At 43.5% G+C, this 12,313-nt stretch overlaps 1 protein-coding gene across 4 annotated transcripts in view; it reads right to left on the reverse strand.

Moving 5' to 3' along the window:
* Window positions 1–3,441: 3,441 nt before the first annotated feature.
* The window catches only part of Slc22a15 (solute carrier family 22 member 15), a 66,587-nt gene continuing 57,715 nt past the window's right edge, over window positions 3,442–12,313 (reverse strand). For 3 of the 4 annotated variants that reach the window (XM_055629039.1, XM_055629031.1, XM_055629011.1), the window contains 4 exons: window positions 9,103–9,223; window positions 7,465–7,537; window positions 5,337–5,525; window positions 3,442–5,067 (listed from right to left, as the gene is read on the reverse strand). In XM_055629039.1, the coding sequence (XP_055485014.1) occupies window positions 4,975–5,067; window positions 5,337–5,525; window positions 7,465–7,537; window positions 9,103–9,223 (476 nt within the window). In that variant the 3' untranslated portion in view covers window positions 3,442–4,974. The remainder of the gene's footprint in view (window positions 5,068–5,336; window positions 5,526–7,464; window positions 7,538–9,102; window positions 9,224–12,313) is intronic. The other variant, XM_055629021.1, reaches the window with a different exon arrangement.

A 12,313-nucleotide genomic window follows, 5' to 3' on the forward strand; every position in this document is an offset into this window, starting at 1 on the left:
ATTATTGTTCAAGATTGTTTCTTAAAATGAGTTATGCTAAGAAATTGAAGGAAAATTGTATTCCATAATTACAGAGTATGCATATTTTCAACCTGATTTGCTAAAAAGCCAATTGAACAATTTTATGCTTCTATCATGATGTCATTAATTTTTTTTTTTTTTCAGTTTCAGTATTTGGTAGTCTGATTCTTTTTTTCTGGAATATTTTTTGGTGCTACTTGTCTGTTTTGATCAAGATTACAAATTTCATAATTTTGAAATCTGGGAAGTCTGGTTATTACTATCTTTTTGGTTGTTTGTTCATTTTTTGTTTGTTTGTTTTGTTCTCAACACAGGATTTCTCTGTGTAGCCTTGGCTGTCCAGGATTTACTTTGTAGACCAGGCTGGCCTCAAACTCACACCTGCCTCTGCCTCCTGGAAAGCTGGGAACATAGGCACTACTGAGACGACCTCTCTTTGTTTTTTTTAATAAGGATCTTAACCTTTTGTTATCTTTACTTTCCCATGCAGATTCTGACATTATTTCAGGTCTATGTAAAAAACTTTTTTTAATTAACATTGCCACTGACTATAAACATCTCTGATAATATTGCCTGAAAAACAAATGGCTTCACCACTATGAAGCACAGTTGTAAAAAGCAGATCTCTGCCTCACTTCCATATTTTAAATTCTGTGATTGATTGGCTGAAGCTCAATTGCATCAAGAAGCATAGCTGCAAGGGAGCCCAGGCAGTGTACATTTCTAGGCTTAAAGCTTCTGCAATGCAAGGAGAACGGTGTATTTCAAATCAGGTTACGACTTATTACTGGATCATGAGATTGACCTATGTCATAAATGACAATTAAAAATAAAACAAAACTTTAAAATTATATTTTATGAAAGGTACACACATTTATTCCATATTTTATGTACATTCATATACCTTTAAGGAGACTATATGAAAGAATTTCTTGGGCTGGAAAAACAGCTGTGTATAAAGTGCCTGCTATCAAGTATGGAGGACCCGAATCAGGATCCCAAGCGTCCATGTAGCATCTGTACCCCAGTGCTCAGGGATGGAAACAGTTGGGTCCTGGAGCCTCACTGGCCGGCCAGTCTGGCCAGAATGGTGAGTTCCAGATTCGGTGGGACTCTGTCTCAAAACGTTATGTGGAGAAGACGGAAGATTCTCAGCATCAATCTCTGGTCTTCGCACACAGCACCCAGGTGTGTATGTACATGGACACATGTACCGTGGTGTGTGATGTGTGTGGAAGTGTGCCCACCACACTTGTGGTGGAGATCAGGAGACAACTTTGTGGCGTCAGCTCTTTTTCACTCTTATGTGGATTCTGGGGCTCAAACTAAGGAGGCACCAGGCTTGTACGGCAAGTGCCTTTATACCCACTGAGCCATCCTGTTGGCCCCATAGCGGTTTTGTTGTTGGGTTTGTTTTTGTTTGGTTTGTTGTTTGATTGAGACAGAGTTTCTCTGTGTAACAGCCTTGCTGTCCTGGACTCCCTTTGTAGACCAGGTCCCATAGCAGTTTTTATGTGGATCAGGAAAACCTGAAGAATGAGGTACCAGAGAGGCAGATGCTATGTGCCACTCACCGTATCAAGTACAATTTCCCTCATTTTGCTAAGGAAGCTTTTGTGTGGGTCCTAGGACAAACTTTAGGAACCAGTTCTCTGCTTCTATTATGTGGGTCCCAGGCACTGATGAGGTTCAGGCTGAGCCATCTCGCTAGTGTTCCCTGCATTCTTAGTCTGTTGACAGCTTTAATTTGGAATGTGTATTGAATGCTGTGCCCACTGAAGTGGCCACGAGGAGTCTTTCTCCTCTGATGTACCGCTTCATGCATTTTCCACAGTGTGTCATCTTTGTATTCTCCTTTAACGCTGTTCTCCTGGGGGTCTTTTAAGGCCCTGATTTGTTTGTTATCCATCTAATACAGCACTCGTGATTTATAGCAGGTCCTGTATTTGTCAAAGTACTTACACTGTACTTACAGTGCACTCTGTATGAACAAAAGGCCTGTGTTCTGTGGCCCTTTATTAAACTCACAAAAGGCAGCCACTAATACCCAGTTTTATTTTGTTAAGAAAATCCTCACGTTTCTGATACCGTTGCAACTTAAGGACCAATAATAAAATATCTGTAGGCAGAAGTCTTTCTGAAAAGTGGGATTTCAGTTCCAATGTGTTAAGTTCCAGTTACCTGAGCTTGTATGTGCTAAGAATATAAACGATATACTAAACTGAAGTGTGCATGCTCAGGCCTCAGTCACTCGGGCAGTGCTCTGCAAACCTTATTCTTCTTGTATCTGGCTATATGTGCTCCTTTGAGAACTGAAGAACATCTCCCTTGCTTCAGAGCAGCTAGAAGAAAAGCGCCCACCCTCCTGGGGCTGTGGTTTAAATGCAGCACCCAAACTGAAGCACAGTGTCTCTGAATGGATCATGCAGTATGAAGACTGCATGAAGCCATTAGCCCTCTGGGCCTGAAATCTGGAGTTTTTCTACTTGGCCTATACTTTCTTTTTGTCACCTTTGCGGAAAAACAAAATCTTCATTTTGATGTTTCCCCCCCCAAATTTATAGTGTCATTATATCGTTACATGTGTGTATCACACACACACACACACACACACACACACACACACAAGTCTTCAGCAACGTGAACTTACCTTTCACTTCTGGGCGGCAGCCAGTAGCAATAGCGATAGCCTATGATGTTTTGGGAACCTTTTGGGCAATTCTGACCAACTCAAAAGAGGGATTCTCAGCCTGGCGTTTGGCTTCAAGTTAGTCTATGGCTCTTGGTGGAAGCATTGTCAACTCAGATAGGAAATTTTTATTGAAACTCTGTATGTATATTTATACACTGACTTATATGCATTATAGGTATTTTTGAGTAGATAGTTTATAGTGTAATTCCCTATGACTTTTCAGATGTCCTTACTGTTATTTTAAAGATGCTTTTAATGGACTATCAATACAAACAAAATATGCTACCTACCAAGTAAGATTTCTGTGGCCCTAATATTCACTAACAGCTACCATGGGGAATAAAATCCATCTTTACAAAGGCAGTGGAAATAAGTATTAAACTATGCTAGAGGACTATACAGGGATAAGAAAAATTTAATAATATATCCAACAAGAGCAGCCAACAGTCAAGCCAACCTTATTACACAACACATAATTCAATCTAGGGTTTCTCCTTCTCTTAGCTGGGGAAAAACCAAACCCATGCCAGAATTACCTGGACCTTCACTTCCTTAGCTAGAGACAGCAGGGATCTCGACAGCGCCAGGTATCGGAAAGGTCTGCGTGGGAAGCAAGGCCACGGCACTGCTTCCCCTGTGGCTAGACTGATGGATACGCTTCTAACTTCTAATATCCAATTTTCTATAATGGGTTATATTAGGAGGGATCGAACTGATCAAAATTATATATATTAATTTACTGCTTTATTTTAAACACTTTATTTGACAAGAATCAGTAGTTTCTGGAAACCCTTTCTTCCTTTCCCAAGTAGAGCTGACCTCTACCAGAGGAGAGAGCAGCAGGACTTCGTAGTTTGGGGTGTGGGCACTCTTTGCTGGGATTTGCAGATATGATGCTCCAAGGAGTTCCATAATCTTTCTGACAGCTACACACAGGATCTCCTTTGGGTCTTCATTGCATCTTGGCCAGTGCTCTCTACAGTGGTAGATTATGGCTCTCCCATAATCAAGGACACGAAGGAAAAAAATGATTTTATAAAGAAACAGATGGGCACAGTGTAAGCCAAGACAGCACGGAGGAGACCAGGAACCATGTGGAAGCAACAGGACGCAGGCCTCCACAAGTTCCAGGTGTATCCACAGAGCACCTTCATTCACATCCATGTGCTTTCTATTCCAGAGAGATTAGCATGAACAGAACTCCTAAACACAGTAATTTCCCTGACTGGGACAGTCATCAATTGTCCACACGTGGACTCTTGGCTCATATGCTTAGTTCACGGTGTTCAAGTTTTGTGAGAAATGAGAATTAAGAGAATTCTTAATTCTCTTAATTTGGAAATCCATGGAAGCACTTAATGAAAACTCAACATTTTCTTTAAAAATCACCATGCCTTTTGAGTAAACATGTAGAGACTGATGTAGGGCAGAGTTCAAGCCTTGATGTGCTGTCCAAATCCCTCTGTGCACATTGAAGAGAACAAACACTGTAAAAGACAATCTTCACTCTTATTTAAGTCGTTTAAAGAGTGCTCAGCTCATCGCTTGCAGACTACTCCCAACTTGTAAAGTTTCAATGTTGACTGGGCATGATTGTGAAGTTATTGCCAATACTAGAATCTCACAACAACAATGACAAAATTCCCAAATGTTTCCAAGTGGGAACTAGAAAAATTGCACAACATACGTGTCAAAGGTAGCTACCGTGGCATGACCAGTCCTCTGACCTCAGCAAACTGCTTGGTTGGCTCTGGCTTTTGCTAGTGAATGACCTCAGACCAAAAGGCACAAGCTGCACTGTCAACCAACGAGCTGGGAACCAGCGGAAGACTCATTTCACCAGCCAAGGGAAAGCTGGGGATCTGCACACAGCAGCCTGCCCCAGAAGATTCCTGGTGGGGAGTCCCAAGTGACAGGGGCAGACGCCAAGTTTACTAGGAAGACAAAATCTCAGGGAAGGCCTAGCTAATCCTAGTAGAAGTTTGAGCAGTTTCACACCCCGGCTTTTGGGTCATGAGGAAGGGAAGCAGCATGAGGTTCAGGTCAGGCACCTAGAAGGTGGACCTGAGCTGTGTGGCCAGAGGCATGGTGCTGATCAGCTCATCCTGATCAAATCGGCAATGCTTCTCTCACGGTGCCAAGGTTCTCTCTTTGGGAATCCAACCTCATGTGTGGAAGCATCGGTGTGGGCTGAGTGGTCCTGATGCTGAACGGAGCACTAATGATGACGGTGTTTTGCTTCTGGGCAGGATGTGGGGTCTTCACTTGATCATCTGTGTCTCCTCATCTGCATCATAGAACTCTTCCTCCTCGTCATCGCTCTCACTCCCCAAGGCGCTGGCCTTGTCTAGGAGCTGAAATGGCAAAGAAGATCTTGTAGAGGCCATTACATGATGTCATGAAGGCCTGAATGAGATACCCAGACACTCATAGGACAATTTTGCTGTTGTTTTGAGACCAAGTTAGCCTCCAATTTGCTATGCCACTGAAATTAACTTCTGATTTTCCTGCCTCCACCTCCCAAGTGCTAGGTTTACAGGGGTGCACCGCCACTCCCAGTTTTAGGTGGTTCTGGGGCTCAAATCTCAGGGTACCCGGATGGCTACAGCAAGTGACTCTATACCTGTGGAGGATCCAGGGTCTGTAGAGACAAGGCTTCCTCCCCTAGCATCTTATATGAGTACATTTGAAGGTCAGAAAATGTCTCCAACAAAGGGCTGTTCAGAGTCTCTGGCAATAGCAGGCTTAGGAGGCCTGAGGTCAGGCCGGTGGCTCCAAACACGATGAAGGGCAGAGACCACTGCACGTCCTTCTGTGGAGACAGAAAGTGGAAAGAAAACAAACAAACCTATCAGTTTCTTAGCAGGGGACATCAGCAGTCTTGTGACCAAGAACTGCTGGGTTTACTGTCTAATCAGCACCTTCCCACAAGAACACCACACGCTTTGTTTTCTTTGCTCTGAGGCAACTATCAGGGAAGTCACAGAATGTTTCCTCAGGTACACAGGGATGGGTCTAAGTGAGCCAAAGGGCTGCGTTAGACTGTGGACTAGAAGCCTTGGACCAGCCATGTCAAGCAAGGCACAGCCATGGCTATCTGTGAGCACGGCAGGCCCACATAGGCACAGTTCACAAGGAACTCTGGAGTCCAGCTTTCATCCAAGAGAAAAGTCTGCTACACATTGATCTTTACATTCTCTTCATACGGAGAAGACCCTGGACTATTTGCTGATAATAAACTTTGTAGTTGTCAAATGTGTTATAACATCATTGCCGAGAGATCCAAGATTAAAGAAATAGAAACTGAAAGAAAAAAGTCCCACAGCACACAGAACTGTAAACTATTTGAGTCGACTCTGGCACTACCAGCAATTGCTTCAGCGATTCAAAAGGTATTCTTAGAGAAAGCCAGTGTTTTCTTTCAGTGCATGGACCTCCAACCACAGTAGGCTAATTCTACCTTTTAGGGTATTTTTCTCAAGATTCTTTAAGAAAATCCCCCAAAGGCAGGGTCAAAACCACAGTATAAGTAATATCTTAAAGATATTTCCTTATGTAATAACACATTGTGATATAATACTTAAAAACAGTTCAGGATCTTTAATTATATGTGTCTATGTGCACAGGTGTGCTGGTGCGCATGTCAGTGCTGGATCCCCTGAAGGTATAGGTCATGAGCTGCCTGCTGGGGGTACAGGAATCAAATCAGGGTCCTCTGCAACAACAGATGTGCCCCAAACCATTTAGCCATCTCTCCAGTCTTTTTTTTTTTTTTTTTTTTTTTAATAAACATTTTAGGGGTCAGGGTCTTTGTTAGTGGACATGGGGAAACGCCCTGGACGCTTAGATCTCGATTTAGCAGGAAAAGCTATCTGCAGCGCCAAGGGCATTGAATAACAAAGGGGCCTTCTGACCCTCAGAAGACATACGCTGCACGATGCAGCCATGGTGCTCCTGGTTACCACATGTCTGACTCTAAGACAGCTCAAGGCTCCATGACTGATCTCAGGACTGTCTAGCAGTGAAGACGTTTATTGTCCCAGGGTAAAGGCAGTCTGTTTTTTTTTTTTTTTTTTTTTTTTTAAGTCTTTATCGGGAAAGCCGGGCTCTGTAGCCACTGGTCAGTTTCAAAAACAGGGTCTGGGCTATCTGTAGGACTGTTTATATCTGGTAAAATCAAGATCTGCGGGGCCCCCAGGGCTTTCACAGGACTTGAGCATTTTAAGGCCTGGAGGATTTTAAAATGGTCACTTGTTTCCCCTGATCCCCACCCTTGTTTTGGATAATGGAACTTAAAAAATGCCAGAGAAGACAGGGCATGTGGGGTCTAGGTGTGTTTCTCCTTCAGTTTCTTTCCCAGTGACGAGCAAATAGTCAACCTGCTTCTAAAGCACCTCCTGTCTTTAGAACTGGTGACAATGCCTACCTCTTACAGCCCTTAGCATAGACCCCAGCATACCACAGAAGCCCATACATATTCATTGGCTTCGGGATGTTGATGGGAAGAGGCGTGCTGGTACTACCAGACCCTCCAATGAGTCCAGATGAACAAAAGGTCAGACCCACCAAAGGCAAATGTCCCAGTCCATCCACCCTGACATCGTACTGGACTTTTTGTCAGAAAGGCACAAGATTCACATTTGTGCAGCTCCTCCTGGTTGAACCTGTTCATTATCTCTTTCTACACAAAAGCACAAGTGAGTTGCAAAGCAGAGAACCAAGAGGAACAGAACCAGGAGGTACAAACCAACCAGTGAGGGGATGAAGGGAGCAATGATCCCACCAACTCGGGAGAACATGGAACATGTTCCAAGGCCAACATTTCTGGAAGGCACAAGAAAACAACAAATTAATTAATTAATTAATTAAAACCACTACATTTCAGGGGGACAATTTAAAGAGTTGGAAGAATACAATGAGCCCAAATAACATAATCCTAAGTAGAAGGTACTGTGCTGCCTACTAGACCTTTCTGTGGGGCTGAAGAGTTCTGCCCACTTCATAGGCATATGAGTCTTTCAGGACTTGAAATGTGACTCTTGAAGAGAAGGAAATGACTTTTATTTTAAAAACAAGTCTTGCTATGGTGACCCTGGCTGGTTTTGAACTGTTGCAGTCCTCTTACCTCTGCCCCTAAGCTCTTGGAACTGAAGATATGAGCCACCACACTTAGCAGAAACTAATTTTAAAAAAGCTTTAGTTATGTTCACATGTATGAATGTTTTGACAGTACATATGTATCCATGCCTCGTCCTTTGGCAGCTAGAAGAAGATGTTGGAACCCCTGGGACAGGATTTATAGTTGTGGGCTGCCATGTGGGTGATGGGGATTGGACCTGGGTCAGCTGCAAGAGCAGACAGTGTTCTTTAACCACAGACTTAGCTCTGGTGTCTGTAATTTAAATTAAGTTAAATAATCACATGAGGCTAATAGCAGCCATATTAGACAGAAGATGACACAGAACGAGCATCTGAGTATTTCTCATGGCAAATAATGAACATTAGCTCATCTATTAGTTAAGATATCCAGAGAACCAGAGCTTTGTGATTCAAAAACTTTGCCCATTTCTTAAAAAAAAAAAAAAAAAAAAAACAACAACAACAACAACAACAACAAAAAAAAAAACTTCAGCTAACTATTGAAAGCCAAGTATATAAACGGGAAATAATGTGTGCACATTGCCAGATAACCCAGGACGGCATGAATAGTTTAGGCAGAAAAGGCAGAGAGGAATAGAGAGAATGGTACTGTTTCCGGATAGGATGGCCACCCAGTTCTGTCAGCAGTCTTGTTAGCATGAAAATGTCTGTGTGGTTGGCCGCGCACCCAAGTTATAGAAACAATCAGGTTGCAGAAACAATCAAGGAGGAACAGGCAACTGCAGACCGAGCTGTTTCTGGGAAGAGATTTTAAATCATCAGGTGGGAAGCACCCCTAGGCCTCTTGCTTGAGGAAAGGGAGGGGTTCTTTCAAATGATCCTTAAGGGGACTTGTCAAAGGGCTGGCACAGGGAGGACCAGCCCAGGGCCCAGGGAGCAGAGCTGAGGCTACGGCCCCACCTTAAATGTGGGTTTGCTCTTATTTTTATGAAGGGATGTTAGGATGAAAGATGCTCTTTCTTATATAAGTGAGCACTCACTACCCATCTGAAACAATGGACCCTCTGAAACTGCAAGCAAGCCCCAAGTAAATGTTTTCTTTTTAAAGAGTTGCCTTAGTCACGGTGTCTCCCGCAGCAATAGAGCAGTGAGACAATGGGTGATTAAATGCTCTTAGGATTGACATACACCCGCCCGAGTAAAGGTAGGGAAGGTGGTCTCTGCCCACAAAAGCACAGTCGACAAAGCCTGGGCGGCATGGATGGGGCGCAGCAGCATGAGAGCCGTACCTGATGACAGTGGGGTACAGCTCAGAGGTATAGATGTAGACGATGTTGAAGGCAGCACTGATCGTCAGCTTCCCCAGCAGGGACAAGGAGTGGCTGTTGACCACTGCAAACATGCCTGTGTCTGAGGAGAGACAACACTTGTGAAGTCCACAGCTGAGCACTGTCAGCACGTGGGGTTTTGTGGGACATCCAAAACCTCAAATACTTAAACAGTCCATTCAACTGCAGGATACTCTTATGAAATTTCAGAAAGAAGATATGACACTGTTCTGTAGAGAAGAAAAGGTGAAAAAATTTGGAAAAAAAACTTCTAATTTGTTTTTTCTTCTCAGTTTCTTGCTTGGATTATTAATTGGTATTTAGATTTGAACTTCTTAAATGTATTTACATAAAATGCAAAGCTATTTCAATTTCACATCCTTACTAAAATACTATTGATTACCCTGTGATTCTTTTCTGTATTAACTGGGATTCTATAGCAGTTGCCTGTCAAACACACTGAATGTCTCCCCTTCAAAAACCCACACACCCCCACCTTCAAAACAGCAATTTTCTCCTCATAAGAAGAAAACAATTCTCCCATGCTCTGCGTCCTCCTGTCACCATCAAACTTGCCACTGCACTTCCTCCCTAACTCCCAGCATTCCAGTCTGCTGCTTTCTTCTCCCAAAGTCATACTCGTGAAAGCCAGCACCACTGTCCTAATCACCAACGTAACTGCCTCTCTTTTCTTGACATTTCTGCTACATAGAAGACCGTGTCCCTTCCTAGGGACTCTGTGGCTCACAGGAGCCTTTCTTCCCATCATATCTCCTGTGTCTGCCTGCCTCTACTTTCCAGTCCCTAGACAGGCACGCCTCAGGCCCTCTCCTGTCACTACTCACTTTTCATCTTGTTTGCCAAAATGTGTTTCAAGGTATTTCATGCTAAGTTTGGTGTCTTATTTAGAGCAGTCTGACTCGCAGAATTCCCTGTAGGACAGTTTCGCACTAAGTATTTGCTGAGCTAAGAGGCCCTGGGACTCCAACTGGCATGAATGTGGCAGGAAGAATTTGCGTTCATGCTGCCTCAGCTGCCAACAAGGAGGGCACACCACATGCCTTATCCAAAATCATGACCCCCTCCTCCTTGACTGTGGGACTCGGCTTCATCTACTTTAACGTGGTGTCTCAAGACCTTGAGCAGGCATCTTAAACATGTCACGTCGGGCTACAGTCAATGCTGCCAAGACATTTTGGGATGACCTTGGCTAGCATAAGCAGTATATATTGAAGCTACAAGGACTCTCTCTAGAAAGACAACCCATGCCTCTCAGCATTTGCTCCAAGGTATGTTTCTAGGACTCTGATCTCACTTCCTCTAGTAACAATTTCATTAGATTATTTACTTCCCCATTTAAGCCAATAAAGGGACTACATTCCCACTATTTTCTAGAAAACTAAATCAGGAAAAGGTATTGAGTAGCACTGACAAAAACAAAAATACGTAACTATTTGTGTAAACTGAACTCTCTCACAAACAAGTGAACAAAAACCACATGCTAAAGGCGCTCCTCATAGGGACCAGCTGGTTGCAACTTTGTAATTGTGGAGCATTAGGACGGTCAGGCTCTCTCTAGCACCCTCACTCCCCACCCCTGTGTTTCAGCTAATATCTTTGACTATAAAGGAAAGCCTTTGAGATGTACTCTGGCGTACCCTGTCTTCCACCAACTCTAAGGATAAGAATGTCACCAGAGAGTACCGGAAATCCGTAAGAATTGTTATTGATTGGCTCACTTTGCTGTAATCATCTGCCTGGGGTTTGCACAAACATAACTGGTAGGCACATTATTACTTCTTCTTTTCCCAGTGACTACCACAAGTCCATGACTGCTTCCTTAGTATTGTCCTGGGCACCTTGAATATAAATAGGTTCCTGGACCATGGTCCTTCATGTTTGATTCAAGAATAAAATATCTCTTATTTCTCTTGAGGTGTGTTGACTTTTTACTGCAAATGGCTTTTGGTAGAGATGGGCTTCCCTCATACCCTGGGCCATGCACTCCTCAAAGCCATCCGGAGGCACCCTACATTTTTACTAACAGGACAGGAGGTTGCTACCTGGGAATTTAAATTCACATGGATGTAAACTATTATTTACACCCCACCCACAGGGCCCAAAGCTGCAGGAGGATTTCCTTGTGAGGTGGAAGACTCCTCCAGCCTTAGTTCATCTGGGGAGGCTGCTCTGGCCACAGGTCAAAAACACCCCATCTGCTGCTTGTACCTTCTCCCCTCTGCTCCTGCCAACACACCTGCAGTCAACTATTCAGGGGAACCGCTTCTCCCCCAAGATGGCTTATGTCAACAGCAGACCGCTTTCTCTGTTAGGATTCCTGCTTGTGCGGCTGCCGGGCTCTGCAGCCACTGACCTACAATTCCCAGTCATTCCCAGTGAGTGGTCAAAATGTTGATTGGAAAGGAAAAAAAGTGATCTAAAGAGGAAGTTAAAATGGAATTGTGGTTTTTAAAAAGTGGATTTGCATAATACTTGTGTCTTCCCACACATGGAACACCTCGAGGTCATACTTTAGCTCCAACAATGCAACTTTGAAGGACTATGTTTTCAGGCCCTTTGGAGCCATCAGAATAAACGTCTCTTTTGTCCATTTATTATTGAGTTGTAAGATCCCATTCTCTAATTTTTATTCACTCTTTCTTCATGTATATATTCTATGAATAGATTCATGTTCCCTCTGTTACTCAGGTTGGCCCTGAACTCCTGCCTCAAGAATAGTCAGTTGCTTCCAAATAGCAAAACTTCATCTCAGTCATTCTCTACTGTCACTGGGTGAAGATAAGCAAATTTGTTTTAGTTTGCTGTGTTCTGAGACAGACAGGGTTACAGGTATGCCAGACTGTCCCTGAATTTGCCTGTAGCCAAGGGCAACTCCCCCTCCTCCCAAGCTCGGGGATTCCAGGTGAACCAATACAACCCAGCTCTCCACAGGCAGATTTTTGGTTGTTCGTGTTTACAAACAGTGAGATAGCTACATGCCTTGTAGTGTAATAGAACCTTTTACCTTTGCCTTTTCTGGTATTGAACACTGAACCCAGGGTCTTAGGAATGCACTCTGTCACAAAGTCACACACCAACCCCAGTTGTTTTTAGTTGCATTTATTTGTGTGTGTGTGTGTGTGTGTGTGTGTGTGTGTGTGTGTGTGTGTGT

Source organism: Psammomys obesus, unplaced genomic scaffold (assembly GCF_907164565.1).
Source record: "Psammomys obesus unplaced genomic scaffold, mPsaObe1.curated_primary_1811, whole genome shotgun sequence".
Taxonomy (NCBI): Eukaryota; Metazoa; Chordata; class Mammalia; order Rodentia; family Muridae; genus Psammomys; species Psammomys obesus.